The 20,712-nt window shown below is 47.1% G+C and overlaps 1 protein-coding gene across 1 annotated transcript in view; it reads right to left on the bottom strand.

The window, feature by feature from the left end:
* Window positions 1-1,974: 1,974 nt before the first annotated feature.
* Window positions 1,975-20,712, bottom strand: part of LOC137435799 (dnaJ homolog subfamily C member 4) — a 32,920-nt gene continuing 14,182 nt past the window's right edge. The window contains exons 7-8 of the mRNA XM_078785084.1: window positions 7,658-7,744; window positions 1,975-2,568 (exon numbers count right to left, since the gene is read on the bottom strand). Coding sequence (XP_078641210.1) covers window positions 2,472-2,568; window positions 7,658-7,744 — 184 coding nt within the window. The 3' untranslated portion in view covers window positions 1,975-2,471. The remainder of the gene's footprint in view (window positions 2,569-7,657; window positions 7,745-20,712) is intronic.

Raw genomic sequence — 20,712 nt, forward strand, 5'->3', positions numbered from 1 at the left:
AGATACTGCTACGAGGTCGGCAGGATGGGCATTGGCCTCCAGTTGCCCAGAAGGAAGAAAGCTCTCAAAAAGTGTGATGTCAAAAATAATATGGCTGCATAGTATTTTAATACCCTAAACTGCATCTGCATGCCTACTCACCTGGCACAGACAGCAAAGGTGGACAAATGTTGGGCTTTGGTTGGAATTGTCACGGTTGGTCCGATGCACGTTGCCGTGCAACGTTGTCTTTTACACAGAAAGAGACCGTGCAGAATGAACAACTATTCTTGCTCGTGAAGGCGAGTGTCGCCTTTTTTGTTGTTGCGCCGATGAAGGGTTAACACCCGAAATGTCAGCCTCCCTTTGCTTCCCACGGCGGTGAACGTACCCCAGTAAACGACCTGTTCATATCATCCTGGAAAGAGACCTTTTTTTTTTTTGTCTTCTGGATACATCGGTACAATGTGGGACAATGGACCAACGTTCGACTGATGATTACATTTACGGCCCAATAGAATAGAAAATGTTAGGCCTACACTGGTGCATTGGATTGCTATACAGCCCAGTCGTGCATGCTTCCAGCAGTCAACAGTGACTACATGGGGACACTCGGCATCATAGTTTACAAAAAGTGGACTTGTTCATTAAAAAGTACAAAAATATATATAGAACTGTTTAATATTATATATATATACACTATTAAAAATATAGAACGGCACTCTTCATCGACGTCGTGATGTCATCCTTCATCGACGTCGTGACTCAGTCCTTCTGAGGTCGGCAAATTGAGGACCAATTCACTGGTAATTCCCTGTATGTCGCAAGGGGCGACCAACAGGGTTGGCGGCAGGAAGAGCATCCGGCCACAAAACATTGCTTCAAAAAGGGGACCACGGTGTCCAAAAAAAAAAAGGCTCTGCGGGGGAAAATGACCTCTGAAGGCAGTTCCTATACATGTACAGGACCAGGATATTTCACCAGGTGTAGTAATTTGCCCCACTGTTCCATGGGTCCATATCCATCCCTAATATGCTCATTATCACCACACTTTAAAAAAATAAAACCGGGAGGATATTGCAATCGGCTCCGTCTGTCTGTCTGTCTGTCTGTCCATCTGTCACATAATCTCCTTTGTAAACGGTTGGGCAGAAATTCACAATCTTGGTGATCACCACCTGGCATGAATGTGCAAGAGCAGTGTCAGTTTTGGACCCACATCCTGGAACGGGTCAAACGGTGAAGTGCTGAAAAATGCAACTACTAAGGGCACATTTTAAACGGAACTTGTACATGCAATCAACATTGGGGGACAAATGAAATATGTAACGATTCATTCCCCAAGAAGTGTGGTCTTGGGGTCACGGGGGTCAAAACGGTGGGAGGGGGGGTCATGAACTGTTGTAACGACAAGGTGGAAAAAGGACATAATGTCATCCCCTTCATTAGATGTTCATGGTGGCCATGGCAGAGTAGGTAGAATTGCTTCTTCGCTTTTGTTCATTGTTCGATTGTTTTTTTGGGGGGTTTTTTCGTATGCACGATCGAGGCTCATGAAAGCGAACATTTATCACACAAAAAAAATCAAACAGACACACAAAACATATAATAAGGGGAGCTGTAGACAAGATGGGGGAGATGGGGAAGCACACACACAACATTTGAGAGCAGGGATATCGGGAGATGTGTGGGAGGGAGAGGGCTTGGGGGGAGAAGGCGTGGGAAGGGGGGGGGGGGGGTGGGAGAAGTATAAAACATAAGGACACCTAGGACTTCCAGGTAAGAATTTGGTATTTCAAAAAAGTGTATCTGGGGTAAAATTAGTGGGGGTAGAAAAGTTCAAGGTTTTGGATGGGGGAAGATAAGAGATGGTGGTGAACAGCTGTTTTAAAGACCTGGAGGGTGGAGTGGGATTGAAGAGAGTGAGGGAGTTTGTTCCAGAGGCGGAAGAAAAGAGGAAAGAAGGAGTGAAGGTGAGCAGAGAGTCTTGATTTTGGCAGTTTCACCGTAAGAGGGTTTATTTAAATTAATGATTTTAAATAATGAGACCGATGACTTTAAATAATGAGAAAATAAATTCATGCACCATTGTAGATTCATTGTACACATCGACTGACAAACCTGTACTTTTCCCCCACAAAGTATAAACAGATAAAAGGTCGAACATCATCATGAATGAAGAAATGATGCAAACGATATAAACCGTATGCTGCCAAAAGTACTCGTAGAGTAACGTCCCATCCAGTCGCCTCTAAAGTGTCTCGCTTGGGTTCGAATCCCGACCCAGCCATGAACCGTCATCTCAGTGTTTCACAGGTACGGTGGTCGATTCATCAATATGTGCGCCGTCCCTCAGATGGATGTTAAACAGGACGTGCCATCTACCGACAACAGTTGCTGTGATTGACAACACGTGTGTTGTGCGTCGCTTAAAGTTTCCACCTTTTATTGACCCGATGCTCGACGCTGGACTCCGGAGAACTTTCCGTTTGTCATGGGTCCTGGTTCTGGCTGTAAGCCTTCTGCTTGGCAGCAAACTCCCTGTGTCGCTTACGTAGAATTGCAAGCTGGCCTTCCAGTCCGTGTTCTCTGCAGGGAAAAGGGATTGCCAAAACGGAAGAGCATCAACAACATCTGCACCAACCTCTTTCCACTATGTCAACTTTTTAATCTTTGGGATGGAGTTTAAAACGATATTCTTACACTATGAAGAGGATGCTCATTAATTGGCACAGCAGGTCCTTGTAGAACACGATTTGAAAACTTTTAGGTTTTAGCTAAACAACTATTTGAACTGTACTCCAAAATTAAAACCAACCCATCCAACAAATATTCTCCAAATATTCTTGTTGTTTTTGCAATTATCATTATTATACCATATTCCATGTTTTAGGAGAAGTTTCGGGAACTGAGTGGCGTGCTGATGAGGAGGGGAGTGTCGTTGAAGCTGAAGGGAAAGGTGTATGCTGCATGTGTGAGAAGTGTTATGATTTATGGGAGCGAGACATGGGTAATGAACGTAGAGCAGCAACGAAGGCCGGAAAGGGTGGAAATGCGAATGGTTCGACGGATGTGCGGAGTATCGTTGAGAGAGAGGAAGACAAATGATGAATTGCAAAAGATGATGGGAATAGAGCCTGTGATGGATGCTGTGAAGAGGAACAGGTTGAGATGGTTTGGTCATGTGTTGAGGAAGGATGAAAGTGACTGGTTGAGAAGAGTGATGGAAATGAATGTGGAAGGAAGTAGAGGACGGAGAAGACCGAGGAAGACTTGGCTAAAGATGGTGGAAGAAGAAATGCAGGCAAGGGGGTTAGCAAGGGGGGATGCAGAAAATAGGGCAAGATGGAGGAGATTGTCATGGGGACCGCAAGGCTAACCCCCGCTCTAGCAGGGAAAATGGCCTTAAAATGCCTGTTGTTGTTGTTGTATACCATGTAAAGGGGGATAAATCCACAAAATTTGGGAACCATTTGTTTGGAGGTTTGAAGCCACTTATTGTGGACTGGCAGGATGGCCGAGAGATGACCTACGCTCACCTCTAAGCTGTCTAGCCTGGGTTCAAATCTCGACCCAACTATAAACTCTCATGGCGGAGTTTCACAGGCAGGGCGATTACATCATTGTGTGTGCCGTCCCTCGGATGGACGTTAAACGGGCGTCCCGTCTGCCAGCATTCGTTGGTGGGCGTTAAAGATCCCACGGTGTCCTTCGCGAAGAGTAGGCGAGCTATGTCGTCAGCGGCACGGCCATGCTCTCAGCCAATGATGCTACCCCACAGCCTGGTACTGCATATGAATGAAGAAGAAGATCACTTATTGTATTCATATTAAAACGGAACCCTTTCTTTGTATTTATTTTGAAATAAATCCCCTGTGTGCTACGTTACATGAAGTTAATGGTGAGAACGAACAGGAAAGAGCATTTAATAATGAGGAGCCTCACTAGGGTATCGAGATTGCAGTTGCTCTGAGAACGAGTGCAGACTCACTCCCTAAAGGTGCAGTCACACTATGACGTTTTAGAGAAACTTATATCTAGCGTATGAAAAATCATAAAATAATGTCAACACGTCGGCATACGCCCAAAAAAGCATCGAAAATTCGACAGCATGAATAAATTGGGCGTATGCATAACGTATCACAGCGTATGGCCAGCGTATGTCCAGCGTATGTCCAGCGTATGTCCAGCGTTCTCGACTTATGCCCAACGTATGAGTAACTTATGAGAAACCTATGCGCAGCGCGCTCGGCGTGTTGCCGACGATCACGTGACGTTCTGCATAAATACGGCGCCGATCTATACAGTACCGCGAGCTATCAACATCAACATGGCACCCAAGAAAACGTAGAAGATCCAGACCCCGATCCCGATCCATGGTCTGACCCAGACCTTCCCCCGTCGTTGACCTCTTCTCCTCATCCTATTGGCACGGATCTGGTGAAGTGCCAATTCGATGATGTCATACTGATGTTGGAGAACGACTAGTTGGTATTCTTGTCGAAGCCTCTCAGGATCCTTCATCTTCTCTGATGACGGGGGGAGAAGTGATGGTGAGCTACTCACAGGCCCCCATATATACAGTGACCGCAAAACGCTGGCAAAACGCCAATAATACGCTAGTTGTACGGTAGAAACACGTTCAATAAGTTACTCCATCGTCAGACATACGTCTAATACGTCTGAATACGTCAATATGCGTTGCAGATACGTCAGATATAGGTTAGATATAGGTTAGAAGTAAGTTACTCATAGGTTATCATATCAATAAGTTAGCTGTACAGTACACCTTCATGCCAACGTATCTCGACGTATGAGTAACCTACCTCTAACGTATTTAACGTATGTCTAGCGTATGTCTAGCGTATGCCTAACGTATGCCTAACCTATGAAGAGGACGTCGGCATACGCCCAAAATTTTTTATTTCGGCCTCTGCGTACAACAACGTATGCCAGCTTATACCAGTGTGGTTTTAACATATACAACTTATACCAAACCTACCCCTAACTTATGTCAACGTACACCAGCGTGTTGGTGAAAATTCACATACGTCGGCATAAGTTACTGCTATACGTTATAGTGTGACTGCACATTTACATGGAATACTTCAAGAGCAGGGGTGGCTCTGGGGAAATGAGTGGACAAACCTTGAGGACAGTGGTACTCGGTTTTTTTGTCCCAAATCAACATGACCATATCTCATCTAGTTTAGCTCTCTCTGCCCTCAGCTCTCCAACCTTCCCCCAACAATTCCAGGATGTATGCCTTCTTCCAGTAACCCCTTCCTGGTTAAATATCCAAAATCCAGACTGAGTGCACGCCTCAACTTTTTTTTATTCCTCTTTTCTACCATTTGTGGAAATGCCTTTCGAAGAATGTTCAATCGCACCCTCCCCTCCAGAACCTCAAGGTTAATTCCCCTCAGGGTTCTGTCCTGTCTCCAACACTCTTCCTTCTTTTTATCAATGACCTTCATTCTTCTACAAATAACCAAATGCACTCGTATGCTGATGACTCGAAATTACATCCGTCCATGTTTTTCCCATCTGCTCCATCTTCCGTCACTGGATCTACATCTCGTTTGATCACAGCAAACTCTTTAAATTCGGATTTGGACAAGATTTCCCAGTGGGGCAAATGTAATCAGGTTAAGTTTAATGCTTCTGAAACTCAATTTCTTCCCATCTCTCTCTCTAAAACTCCTCTCAACTCTGCAATCTCCTTTGAAAGCTCCACAGTTACACCATGTGATTCAATAAATCTACTAATTTAACAATAAACCTACTAGGTATTACCCCAACTTAAAATGTATGTATTTCATGTATGTATTTAAATGTACTTAAAATGTACTTAAAAACCATGTGATTCAATAAATCTACTAATTTAACAATAAACCTACTAGGTATTACCCCAACTTAAAATGTATCCTGGAATCCACACATTACACAAATAGCTAAGTCTGCCTCGAAGAAACTAGGAGACCTGTTCAGATGTCAAAGATTCTTCTCCTCTCAACAGTTGCTTCAACTATATAAAGGATTGATTTGTCCTTGTATGGAGTACTGCTCTCACATCTGGGGAGGTTCTAGCTCCACATACTTCCTGGACAGAATTGAATCCAAAGTAATCTGACTCATGAACTCTCCCAATCTGCCCTCAAAACTCAACCTGCTCGAATTATGCCGCAAAGTTGGCTCTCTTCCTCTTTTCTACAGATATTACTTCGGTTTCTGCTCCCAAGAACTTGTTGCTTGTGTACCTACACTATTAGTTAAACCACGGAATACGCGACATGCCACTACATCTCATGATTATTGTGTGGCCATTGGCAACTCAAGGGTGGGCCGTTATGATGTTTGTTTCTTCCCCTCCACTGCCAAACTCTGGAACTCTTTACCTTCTCATGTCTTTCCAAACACTTATGATCTTCCCCTTGTCAAAAAGCTGATTTTTCACTGACTCAAAAACTCTTAGACTATTCTATCTTTCTTCACTTTTCTATCAATACAGCTCTTTTATTTAAGGCCTGGCCTCGATGAGGACTATATAGTCCATGACTGGAGCCTTCAACATAAAAAAAAAAGTTCTGAAACTTGCTCCACTTGGCTTTAGATTGGCAGTATTATTGCCACCAAATTGAACTTTCCCTTCTCCCATGGTCATTCTTTGATGGTATATCCTTCGTGTTTTTTTTGTTTTTTTTTGTTTTTTGTATACTGAATCGAGGCTCGTGAAAGAGCTAACATTTATTTCACAAACAAATCAACCAGACAAACAAAACGAGGGAGCGGAAGACAAGATGGGGAGAGAAGGGGAAGCACACAACCACAACATTTGAGAGCAGGGAGAAGTGTGGGAGGGGGAGGAAGAGGGCTTGGGGGCAGGAGGCGTGGGAGGGGGAGGGCGGGGGGGAGAGGTATAAAACACAAGGGGACCGAAATTAGCGGGGGTAGAAAAGATCAAGGTTTTGGATGGGGGAGGATAAGAGATGGTGGTGAACAGCTGTTTTAAAGACCTGGAGGGTGCAGTGGGATTGAAGAGAGTGAGGGAGTTTGTTCCAGAGGCGGGAGAAAAGAGGAATGAAGGAGTGAAGGTGAGCAGAAAGTCTTGATTTTGGCAGTTTAACCATAAGAGGGTTGCAGGCAGATCTTGTGCGACCTGTAGGAATATTTGGGGGACAGAGCCCAGAGAGGGCTGGGGGGGCAAGGCCAGAGAGGAGTCGGTAGAAGACGGAAAGACCACCAACCTGCCTGCGGTGAGTGAGTGAAAGGCCCTTGGAGTTAGCTTCATCGCGGGAGATTCCAATGATTCTGAACGCTTTGGTTTCAACAGCGTGAAGACGGGCTAGGTGTGAGGCAGGAGCACCAGACCAGAGGGGAGAGCAGTATTCCATAGAGCTGCGGATGAAAGCCTTGTATGTGGTGAGGAGCTCAGGTGTGCCAAGGAAGGACTTCGCACGACGGAGGATGCCCAGTCGGCGACTGGCTTTGGAGGCCAGATTTGAAATGTGGTTTTCCCAGGAAAACAGATTGTGCAGAAACAGATTGTGTTTGAACAGATTGTGCAAAACACACCAAGTTTACATTCATTTCGAGTGGTGGTGCTATGACATGCATGAAAAGTGGTTGGCGAGCATGTGTTCCTGCTACTAGTATTAAGAAAGATGAACAAATTTACCGTATCCGCTGCTGAGTTTCCATGTTAAACTGATGAGCTTCTTTATTTTGCTCTGAGATGTAACGTTGATTCACCTCCTGCAGCTTCCTGTAAACAAAAGGCACATACTCATAAAAGGTTGCAGCAATGTTTGAACGTTCCTTCGTGTAACTATCCCAATAAGGATAGGAATTACATTTGTAATTGCAATAAAGAACATTCTCGAAGGATACTCTCACAAGAAACTACTTCTTCCAAAATTTGTTACGGATGTTTTGGCCAGTATTTCACCAGATTTCAATGCCTACCCCAGATGTCCAAAGGGCATCGAGAGTAAACCACATTGTTCATCTAAACCTCATATGCAGGTTAATGTCAAAAGTTGTTTTCTCTCCCTACATTGTAGATATACACGACCAGTCAGAAGTTTTAGAACACCTCAATTTTTCCAGTTTTTATTGAAATTTACGCAGTTTAATATCCAGTGAATAACCTGAAATGGTACAAAGGTAAGCAGTAAACTGCTCGAGGTTTTAAAAAAAGTTTAGGTTAGCAAAAACGGGAAAATAATGTAAATTGCACAGTTATATTGTAAAAAAAAAAAGGCCTTCTTCAGGGAACAAGTAATGGGTTAACAACTTACAGCTGTTCTGCAGCAATGTAAGTAAATTAAGCCTTGAAAGTTGATGCAAACAATTCCTACAGGTGTCCCAACCTCTGCTGATTACTTGATTACACACCCCCTGTCTGTATAAAAGCAGTATCGCAACAGACTGTTATTACACCCTCTGAAGCATTATTTGGACAATATTGCACTGCAGGAAGTAGTATATTGGAAACAGGAGGAAACTCTGACAGGAAGAGGTCTGGCAGACCCAAAGCCACAACAGAATCAGAAGACAAATTTCTGAGAGTCAACAACTTGCGTGATCGGCAGCTCACAGGACAACAGCTTTAAGCACAGCTTAACACTGGTCGTAGTAAGCAAGTCTCCGTTTCAATTGTGAAGAGAAGACTTCGAGCTGCAGGTTTGACAGGTCGAGTGGCAGTAAGAAAGCCATTGCTAATATGGGCATTGGCCTCCAGTTGCCTGGGAGGCTTGTCTGGGCCGTGAAGCACCGCCAGTGGACTACTGAAGACTGGAAGAAGGTCTTATGGACCGATGAATCAAAATTTGAAATCTTTCGTTCATCACGCAGGGTTTTGTATGCCATCGAGTAGGGGAAAGGATGGTTCCTCAGTGTGTGACACCAACTGTCAAACATGGAGGAGGAAGCGTGATTGTCTGGGGCTCTTTTGCTGGATCCAGAGTCGGCGACTTGCACAGAGTGACTGGCACCCTGAAGGAAAAGGGCCACCACAGCATTTTGCAGCACCATGAAATACCCTCTGGTATATGCCTAGTTGGTCAGGGGTTCATCCTCCAGCAAGATAATGACCCTAAACACACCTCCAGGCGATGTCAAAACTACCTTCGAGGAAAAGAACAACACGGTAGGCTTCAAATCATGGATTGGCCAGCACAGTCTCCAGACTTAAACCCCATCGAGCTGGTTTGGGATGAACTGGACAGAAGGGTGAAAGTAAAGCAACCTACAAGTGCAACACATTTGTGGAAACTTCTGCAACAGTGTTGGGAAGAACTTCCCGAACAATATTTGATTTCCATTGTAGAAAGAAAGCCACGAGTGCGTTCGGCGGTTATATCTGCAAAAGGTGGCTACTTTGCCGAGTCAAAAATTTAAATTAAATTTTGTTAAACAAAATGATTCTATGATTTCTTTGTTATCTCCAATTGTTTATTTGTTCTATGCTTAATTTCAGAGTACATTGAGAGGAGGTGCAGGAGGCATGTAGAAAAATGTTCGGAGAACGCTTGGATTCGGAAGAGGGTCAGAGAGCGGTATTCAGGATTGCAAAGCAGAAAGCGAAAGAGAGGTGTGATGTGATGGGGGTGAGTTGCTTGAAGGATGAAGTGGGACAAATCGTTGTGGACCCAGATGGAATTAAAGGAAGATGGAAAAGATATATGGAAATGCTGTTGAATACAGAGAATGAATGGGATGGCAACATAGAGAGTAACCCAGTTTTAGGACCGGCAGAGAAGATAACTGAGGAGGAAGTTGAGGAAGCGATAAAAGCAATGAAGAGTAGAAAAGCGGGAGGGCCGATGGGAGTTGTAGGAGATATGTTGAAGGCAGCAGGAAGTTGGGGTGTGAAGAGAATGACAGAGATCTGTAATCTGGTGGTGAAAGAAGGCCGCATTCCGGTGGATTGGGAACTGAGTACCCTCATCCCTCTATACAAGGGGAAAGGTGACCCTCTGGAGTGTGGCTCGTACCGAGCGATAAAGTTATTGGAGCATGGAATGAAGGTATTGGAAAGGGTGTTGGAGAGGACGATAAGGAAGAAGGTGAAGATCGACGAAATGCAGTTTGGATTTTTGCAAGGAAGAGGAACGACAGACGTGCTCTTTATTGTGAGGCAGTTGCAGGAGAAGAACATGGAGAAGAGGAAGAAGTTGTTTCTTGGGTTTGTTGATCTGGAGAAAGCATTCGATAGGGTTCCACGCAAAGTATTGACATGGGCATTGAGGAAGTTAGAAGTGGAGGAATGGTTGATCAGAGTAGTGATGGCAATGTACAAAAGAGCGCGCACAGCTGTAAGGACGAAGGACGGGAACAGTGGTGAGTTTGAGGTGAAGGTGGGAGTGCATCATGGGTCTGTACTAAGTCCACTACTATTTGTAGCTGTGATGGAGGTGCTGGCTCAGAACGTAAAGGAGGGTTTACCGTGGGAGTTGTTGTATGCAGATGATCTGGTGTTGATTGCGGAAAGTATGGATGGACTGAAGGAAAAGATGAACAAGTGGAAGGAATGTATGGAGACAAAAGGTCTGAAGGTGAATATAGGAAAGACGAAGGTGATGGCAAGTGGTAAAGCATGTGGTGAGGTGGAAAGAACTGGGAAGTGGCCCTGTGCTGTGTGCAGGAAGGGTATCGGAGTGAACTCCATTCAATGTACAATGTGCGCTGAGTGGGTTCATCAAAAATGTAGCGGTCTGAGAGGGTCATTAACCAGTGTGGCAGCTACATTCAAATGTAAGGTGTGCACAGAGGGAGCTGCAGGAGGAAATGTTGAGTTGGATCTTGGAGACGGCGTGAAGCTGGAAGGTGTGAAAACATTTTGCTACCTCGGAGACATGCTGAATAGAGAAGGTGGATCAGACACGGCAACGGTTGCTAGAGTGAGATGTGCATGGAAGAAGTTTCGGGAACTGAGTGGCGTGCTGATGAGGAGGGGAGTGTCATTGAAGCTGAAGGGAAAGGTGTATGCTGCATGTGTGAGAAGTGTTTGTGATTTATGGGAGCGAGACATGGGTCATAAATGTAGAGCAGCAACGAAGGCTGGAAAGGGTGGAAATGCGAATGGTTCGGTGGATGTGTGGAGTATCGTTGAGAGAGAGGAAGACAAATGATGGATTGCGAAAGATGATGGGAATAGAGCCTGTGATTGATGCTGTGAAAAGGAACAGGTTGAGATGGTTTGGTCATGTGTTGAGGAAGGATGAAAGTGACTGGTTGAGAAGAGTGATGGAAATGAATGTAGAAGGAAGTAGAGGACGGGGAAGACCGAGAAAGACTTGGCTAAAGATGGTGGAAGAAGAAATGCGGGCAAGGGGGTTAACAAGGGGAGATGCAGAAAATAGGGCAAAATGGAGAAGATTGTCATGGGGACCGCAAGGCTAACCCCCGCTCTTGCAGGGAAAATGGCCTTAAAATGCATGATGTTGTTGTTGTTGTATTGAGACATTAAATTGCGTAAATTTCAATAAAAACTGGAAAAATTGAGGTGTTCTAAAACTTTTGACCAGTAGTGTAGATAGTACCTGTGACAAACTTTATTTAGGTACTATAACATAGATACCAAACAAAGGGGTATCTGGCGTTGCCCATTGATAACAAATTTGTTGTTACCTCCAAATTGAACAAATTAAATTTTGTTGTTACCTCCACCACTGGAGGTGGAAGGAGATTATGTTTTCACCCCTGTCTGTTTGTTTGTTTGTCTGTCTGTGAGCAGGATATCTTAAAAAGCTATGGATGGATTTCGCCAAAATTTGGACAGGTTGGGTGAGTGACAAGGATGGATTGTTTATATTTTGGTGAAGATCTGGATCCAGACACTAAATTCTTTGAAAGTGATTCTTCACCATTATATATATATATATATATATATATATATATATACACATACATACATACATACATACATACATACATACATACATACATACATATATATATATATATATATATATATATATATATATATATATATATATTGTTGCGGATATGGGACTTGGCCTCCATATGCGCTTGTAAATATTCCCCTATTTCCCCAATACTCCCCAACTATCCCCAATCCCCCATTCCCTAGTCCCATTGCCTGTAAATAACACTCTGTAGAACCGACCTTCCCCTTCTTCCCCCATTAAATGTCGTGCCCAGGTCCACCGCATCTCACGTAGACAACTTTCGGACATCTTGCTAGTTATTCTTAGTCTATGTCAGTTAAGGACTCGTTTCCATTAATTCTGACTCTTCGTTGCACCAGAATGTGATTGTATGGCACCAGTAGTGAGTTTAGGACCTCCCCATACCTCCTCCCATCTTCCCCATGAAACAACAACTACAACAACGGCGTGCGGGGAGTGTGCGTCCTCACACCGGCTTGGTTAGCCGCCATTGACCATGCGCTCCGACGGGGTTACCACGAAGGGGCTCACTGTCAGCTCCTCGTCAAGGGCGGAGCCCGGTAACCCCCCACACCCAATAAGAAGGGCGGACCGATTCCATCTGGGGCGGAGCTAACGAGCCGAGGGCGTGTCACTCCCCGCCGGATATACGCAGCCTACCGGACGTGACGTCAGATGCGCCTCAGCCACGAAAGAGAACCAGACGCCACCTCCGAGCGCTGTGAGACCTCCCGCATCTCTGGACCGGACCGGGTCGATTCTGTCCCTGAGCCAAGAGTGCACCTTGAGCCATCGACTACCCGCCTTCCTTGCCATCAATCCCCGTGTGAGTCAGTCTTGTCCCGTTTATCTGTCGTCTGTCGGGGCTAAGATAAGACCGTGTTTAAGTGCCCACCTTTCTATGCTGTCTCTCTTGTCTTTGTAATCTAACCTTCCGCAATATTATAACCTCCTCCGGAGGTCTTGAGAACCGTACCCCTGGTGTCGTGTGATTTTAAACCCAGCCGTTGTGTCCTTTCCATCATTGATTTAGCATAGCGCGACTTAGTCAACGTTCGAGTATAATCGGGTAACTTGTGCGAACACGGCGGCCATTCCGCTCGGCCCAGCATAACATCTTAATAAGTCGTGTCCGTAACAATTGGTGTCGAGGAGTGGAATTCGGACCTGGGACTAAATTTGTTAGGCCCAAATTTTGGAACACCAATTGTACCATTAGGGTAACAATTGGTGTTGGAAAGTAGAATTCGATCCGGAGCGCGTTTCCCGCGCTCGAAATTATAACGGCGAAATTTGATTTTGTTTTACGAAAATAAAAACCCGAATTTTGAAAGTCGCGCTATGGCAGACCAAGTCGGCTGGGTTCCGGTAGAGGAGAGTGAGGCAGGGTCGGTCCAGGACCAAATTGAGGGACGTGAGGAGAGCGAAGCAGCGAGGGTAGCAGACGCACAAAATGGCGCCTCGCTGGTCACGGCGACCGCGCCCGCGACCGTGGCAGCGCCCCTGGTGGATTCGAACCTTTTTATGTTGCAAATGAGGGCCCTTATGGAACAAATGGGTGAGCGATTGGAGGGCCAAATGGGGGTAATGGGGAACCGGATGGATGCTCAGGGTGAGCGATTGGAGGGCCAAATGGGGGTAATGGGGAACCGGATGGATGCTCAGGGTGAGCGAGAAGAGGGCCAAATGGGGGTAATGAGGGACGAAGCGAGGGGTACTGGTGAGGGGTTAGACAACGGGATAAAAGAGGTAAAGAATGGGTTAACGGGGGTGGAAAACAGAATGGCTGCCCAGGAGAATCAGTTAGAGGGGGTGAAAAATGGGTTAATGGGGTTAGAAAACAGTATGGAAGGCAAATTGAGGGACATGAGGGACCAAGCGGAAAGGGAAGTTAAACAAATGGGGCAGCAGATCGAGGGGGTCAGAATGGGGGTAGAAACCAAACTGGATGCTCACAGGGAGGAAATGGAGCAGATGAGGGTGGCATCTGGGCAGGAGATGCAAGTGATGGGAGAGGAGATCAGAAGAGGAGTGAGTGAGGAGGTCGGAGGAGTGCGCGAGGAGGTGAGGCACTGTAAGAAGCACATGGAGAAGGAGGCGAGAAAGGGGACTGTAAAGTTACAAGGGGGCATAGAGGACCTGACGCAGGAGGTGGAACAGCTGACGGAGGGACAAAAAGGACTAACGGAGCAGGTTCAAAGGAACACTGCGGTATTAGGAGGGTTAAAGGCGACACAGAAAGAACTAAAAGATGACTTGGTAGCGACGAAGAGGGAATGTCAGATGGTACGTGAGGGACTGACAACGAGGTTGGACGAGGTGATAGAGGTAATGGAGACGAAGGACCGGCAGGTGAGGACGCACATGGAAACGGTCAAGGTAGCCTTAGAGGATGAGCTTGAGGAGACGTACCGGGGAATAAAAGAGGTGAAGCAGAAATTAGAAGAAGTGGAAGAAGGGGTGAGCGAAATTAAGAAGCGACGGAGAGGGGATAAGAAAGAGATAAAAGAGGAGATAAAAGAATTGGTCCAAAGTCTGTGTTTGGATCGTGATGATGTGCTCATTAACCGGATGAGGGATTCGCAGGTGATGGAGGAGAAGCGAAGAGGAAGAGGACCCGGTGTAAGTGGTGACCAATATGGTCGTGCGTATGATGCGCCAGGGGATTTAAGAAGCTTGGGGGTCGAGATGGACCCGGGTGTTCGTGAGAGGCCGTTGGTGAAGTGTGCGACAGGTCTGGTGTGCGAAAAAGGAGGTGTGCGAGAAAGTCCGACTCTGGGGTGTGTGAGGAAAAAGTGCGTGCCAAGGAGTGAGGGTGCTGGCGAGAATGAGTCGGTCGTAGCGCGTGTGCGAGGGAGCACATGGAAGCGCGGTGTGGTAAGTGTTACAGAGGGTGTGACGGGAGAGTGTGTGCAAGAGTGTGCGCGAGAAAGGTGTGTGACGGACGGGTGCATGGGGAAAGAGTGCGCTGTCAAAGGCAAGGAAGAATGCACACCTGTGGTGAGTGTTACAGAGGGTGTAACGGGAGAGTGTGCGCGAGAAAGGTGTGTGACGGACAGGTGCATGAGGAAAGAGTGCGCTGTCAAGAGTAAGGGTGAGTGCGCTGTCAAGAATGGAGGTGAGAGTAGTGAGAGTGACAAGGAGCGTGAGTTGGTTGTGACAGGTGAGAAAGGATGCACACCTGGAATGGTAGAGCGTGAGTGGGAATGCACGCTGGAATTGGTAGTGAGGCACGTGGTTGGGTGTGCGAATGAGAGCACACCTGTGATTGTCACAGAGGAGGTGACCGAGGAGGGGGCGCGAAGAGGTGTGTTGGTGAGGTGTGCTACCAACGAATGTGTGCCAAAGTGTTCGGTGGTCAGGTGTGTGACCAAGGCTGTGAGTGGAATGAGGGTACCTGGGTGTGTAAGGAAAGGTACGAGGAGCATGGAAACGGCTGGATGTGTGAGCAAGGAACGGGCTGCGGGGTGTAAGCATGCAGGTGAGGCATCGAAGGTAACCGGTTTAGAGGTTAGAGCGACTTTTAGCCGAATCGGGCCCTCGGTGCGTGCTGGGCCTCGCTTTGAACGGCCGCGTCCGTGCTCCACTAGGCGGAGCGGGCAGCCCGATAGAAAGGGTCGTCATGGCGACCACTTTTTGTTGAGGCAGTCCGGCAGGTCGAGATCGGGACATTGGATGGCTCCACGCCGAGATGGTGCGTGGGATCTCGGCCCGGGTAAGCCCCCGTCCCTGCACCGAGTGCCGGACGCATCCAGCCGCTGGCACAGAACAACCCGCATTCATGGCTTGGCTTTACGAAGCCGGGCTTTGGACAGGAATTGGCGCACCGAGAGGCATTAGTGAGTAGACTGGGTGATGAGGTTAGTGTTTTGGACCCAAAATTAGAGAAAAACAAAATTTGATGATTGGCAAAGGATTGGCAGTAATGATTGGCAGATGATGGGCAGTGATTGGCAAATTTTTGATTTGTTGAAATTTGATGTGCAAAATTGGTAGTGAGCGATGGGCCCGGTGGGTAAGGGGGGCAATCCCTGCCACCCTTCCCATAGTGGGGCAAATGCGCACTAGATTATGGGGTGATGGCAGTGAAAACTAGCCCGGGTGGGTTAGGTTATATTGTAGGGATCTAGCGAAGATGACATTAGGTGACGTTAAGTTTAGTTAGTGACTGATACCTGTAGTGGGGACGCAGGTAGATTAGTGTGGATGATAATGACGAGGGAGCGCAATAGTTTAAACTTTAAAGGGACGACTGGGAAGCGCAAGTTTTAGAAGGGAGTAGTTAGCTGAGATGATGCCGTGTGTGTGAGAATTGAACAGGTATGATTGCACAGGTGTGCAACTGGACAGGTGTGTGGAGCAGTGTGTGAGTAATGAGTGTTGTGGATCAGCGCGAATGCGCTTGGGGAGAGAAGGGTGCAGGTGGCACCAGGTGTGAGAGCACAGGTGTGCAGGTACAGGTGTGTGGAGAGAGTTGGAGTAAGTGGTACGGAGTGGTGTGCATGGTGCGAAGGTGTGGATGGGGGAAGAGTGGACCCCTTTCACGAGTACCCGGGGCGGGTAGTGTAAGTGTTAGGTAGAGGGTATAGGTAAATTGTGGGTGGATATTGGCATTTGTGGTGCGGTTGCAGAATGGTGTTGTGGATGGGTGCATTAGTGTTGTGGAAATGGCTGGGCGTGTAGCCTGTTAGTGTGTGTAGTTGGTTGGGCACTCCACCACTGTGAGGATGTCGGCCAGGTGAGGCCGCAGGTGGGCTCTGGGAGCCGTTAGTGTCAGTGGGTGCCTGAGGATCCCGGGTGTGGATCGGGTAGCCCAGTGCCAGAGAGGGCACCGAGTGAGGAGAGCGCCAGAGGGCCTTCCCCAGGTAGTTAGGTTAGGGTAAGGAGCAGGTAAGCTCGGAGGCAACTGCAGTGGTGGAGGTGTGCAGGTGGGTAGACCCGCTGGGAGAGGTACACGCCACGGCCCAGAAATTGTACGAGGGCACCGAGAGATGAATCGGGGGAGTGAGACCCCAAATTGAAAAGCACCACAGTTTGCTCAATGGGAATTGGTTTTTAGAACCCATAGTGTAAGAGGGCCAATGGTTTGGCAGGAGAAAGACCCCGGGTAATGTAAAGTTGTTAAAGTCATTTAGGAAATAGTTAGGATTGATGAACCTGTCGCACCATACGCAGCCACTTACCTGTGGTGATGATGACTCCACACCTGTGTTTTCTTTGTTTTGTTGCAGGAAATGAGATTGCTGTGGATTGGTGAGACGCATCACGACGTGGATGAGACATTGGGGTGATTCCATCTCTCCCTCCCTAGGAGGGACTGATGATGAATTGGTGATAGCAAATTATGATGTTCAGTTGGAGATGGCAAATTTTGATGAGAGTTGAAAATGGCAAATTTGATTGGTTAGGAGGGAGAGAAGACGAATTTGGTTTATGGGAGGAACGGGGAAGACAGTAGGGACGTTTGTTGATTTGTAACGTAGATGTTTATGGGTAGTGTTGTGTTTTGTGGATACAATAAGGGGTAAGGGAGGGGCCATGTAGGTTACCTGGTGGGGGGGGGGGGGGGCGTACGGTAGGAACGTACCTGTCTCACCTGGTTCCCATGTGCCCCCAGTGTGCATTACCTTACATTGCGTGCACTTTTGCGCCCTTACCACCTTACTCACTTGTCTGTTTCTTTTGTCTCCCACCTCCGAGGATCTGGCTTTGGGGCAGAGAGAGAGGAGAGAGAGGTGCTGGCTCCGCAGTTGTGGGCCTGCACTTTCGCTGCTTGCTGCCTGGATCGATACACCATATGGACCGCAATTTTGGTGGCCACCCACAATGGACTGCAATTCTTTTGCGGCCAAGCACCACCCGTGGATGGACCTATGGGTCAACGTGGCACCTATGCCATACAGGTGAACCACTTATAGTTGGCCCCCTGACGGCCACAAATAGGAAATGGACGCGGTTGGCGCCTTTCTTTATTTCTAGGGAAGCAAGAAGGCCAAGTGCACCACACGAAGGCAAGACCAGCGGCAGAACATCGGCCGGCTGCGACACCACACCATGATTACTAAACATTTTATTGGTGCACCGGATGGTGCTGACTGTGTGATGGGGTGGTGCTTTTGGTGCTTGGAAGGGGTGCTCTGCACATTATTAAAGGCCGTAGGGCCACAGAGCACTCGTGGGTTGGTGTATCGATGCTGGCATGCGTGCTCTCTCTATGCATAACATCTGCATGTGTTCCTCCAAAAACAGGTCCTGGATCATAGTGTAAATATCAGCGTAGTCTTGTAAATAATGCTCCCTACCGGCTGTATGTTTAGTTTGCGAATTCTTTCCGCGATTCGGTTATCCTGTGGGTGTGTTTCTGTGAGGAGAAGGGTGCAACGTCGCAGGGGGACATATTTACTCATTTGTGAATATCTGTAAAACTGTCGCACTCAGGGTAGAGTTAATAGTAGAGGGAACTACATCTGAGTGCCACACTAAAATAGGTAAAAATTTATCGGGTCGGGACGCCCCGAGGGTAGAGAAGGGTGCAATATTGCGGATATGGGACTTGGCCTCCATATCCGCTTGTAAATATTCCCCTATTTCCCCAATACTCCCCAACTATCCCCAATCCCCCATTCCCTAGTCCCATTGCCTGTAAATAACACTCTGTAGAACCGACCTTCCCCTTCTTCCCCCATTAAATGTCGTGCCCAGGTCCACCGCATCTCACGTAGACAACTTTCGGACATCTTGCTAGTTATTCTTAATCTATGTCAGTTAAGGACTCGTTTCCATTAATTCTGACTCTTCGTTGCACCAGAATGTGATTGTATGGCACCAGTAGTGAGTTTAGGACCTCCCCATACCTCCTCCCATCTTCCCCATGAAACAACAACTACAACAACGGCGTGCGGGGAGTGTGCGTCCTCACACCGGCTTGGTTAGCCGCCATTGACCATGCGCTCCGACGGGGTTACCACGAAGGGGCTCACTGTCAGCTCCTCGTCAAGGGCGGAGCCCGGTAACCCCCCACACCCAATAAGAAGGGCGGACCGATTCCATCTGGGGCGGAGCTAACGAGCCGAGGGCGTGTCACTCCCCGCCGGATATACGCAGCCTACCGGACGTGACGTCAGATGCGCCTCAGCCACGAAAGAGAACCAGACGCCACCTCCGAGCGCTGTGAGACCTCCCGCATCTCTGGACCGGACCGGGTCGATTCTGTCCCTGAGCCAAGAGTGCACCTTGAGCCATCGACTACCCGCCTTCCTTGCCATCAATCCCCGTGTGAGTCAGTCTTGTCCCGTTTATCTGTCGTCTGTCGGGGCTAAGATAAGACCGTGTTTAAGTGCCCACCTTTCTATGCTGTCTCTCTTGTCTTTGTAATCTAACCTTCCGCAATATTATAACCTCCTCCGGAGGTCTTGAGAACCGTACCCCTGGTGTCATGTGATTTTAAACCCAGCCGTTGTGTCCTTTCCATCATTGATTTAGCATAGCGCGACTTAGTCAACGTTCGAGTATAATCGGGTAACTTGTGCGAACACGGCGGCCATTCCGCTCGGCCCAGCATAACATCTTAATAAGTCGTGTCCGTAACAATATATATATATATATATATATATATATATATATATATATATAAAGTTGTGGATCGATGGATTATGACGAAACAAGGTGGATGAGTTGGTTCGGCAACAATAATAAGCCGATTCCATTTTGGTTCAGGTCCGAATCCAGATTTGACCTACAAGTGGGATACAACACGTACACCGTTCAGCTTGGCGGAGGTATGCTCTCTACCACGTTCCGTTCTAGTTTTTCTCATTTTGTTGTGGGGGCCTAACACACTTCCCTACACCCACAAATAAATAATGGGGACTGCCAGGTTCCAAAACGCTCTGCTGCACACTTTGTTATTACGCTATTTAACCCGTGCAGAGGTAGTGTAACAGTATCAATTTTGATATCAACAGGATCAACACTTTGAGTTGTTTAGTCTGTGTGTCATTCTCAGCCTCACTAGAAACTGCCAGATTGGTACTTTGCAGGCCATCCCTCAGATGGACATCAAGAAGTTGACTCATCTGCTAGCATGAGTCAGTGGACATTAGGGATCCCGCGGCGTGTTTGGACAAAGGCTGGGTGGATTATTGCCGGCACAATGGCCAAATCAATTTCTGCTATAACCTACAGGCGGCTGCACTGCATTAGCGGCTTCCGGCAATGGTGCAACCAAGCAGCTACGTGCTGCACACAAATGGAGGAATGAATGAACTTTGCCCTCCAGCATTACTTCATCGATTATTTTTCTTGTCCACTGCTCCCTCTCTTCCATTACCCACATTCTGCTCCACTTTGGACCTTCTCTTTTAATTATTAAACGTTCATTTGCAGCATAAGGCTGCGGGGTAGCATCATTGGCTAAGGGTGCGGCTATGCCTCTGATGCGATGCCCTCTGCTGGTTAAGACAGGAATTTGTAATTTTCAAGGTGCTGGTGATAGCTCATATACCTACTCTTTGTTGAGGACACAATGGGATCTTTAACATCCACCAATAGATGCCAACAGACGAAACGCCCGTTTAACATCCATCCAAGGGACGGCACACACATTGATGAATCACCCTGCCTCTGAAACACTGGGATGACATTTTATAGCTGGGTAGGGATTCAAACCCAGGCTAGACAGCTTAGAGGCGATTGCCCACACCTCTGACATTCAATAAAGAAAAGGAGGACAAAACAGTTTTCACCTTACACATTCAATAGCTTGTAAAGTAGCTATTCAGGCTCAACCTTCCTGTTTTTATGTTATTTAATCAATTGT

This window comes from Myxine glutinosa, chromosome 9 (genome assembly GCF_964187855.1).
Source record: "Myxine glutinosa chromosome 9, kmMyxGlut1.1, whole genome shotgun sequence".
NCBI classification, from domain to species: domain Eukaryota; kingdom Metazoa; phylum Chordata; class Myxini; order Myxiniformes; family Myxinidae; genus Myxine; species Myxine glutinosa.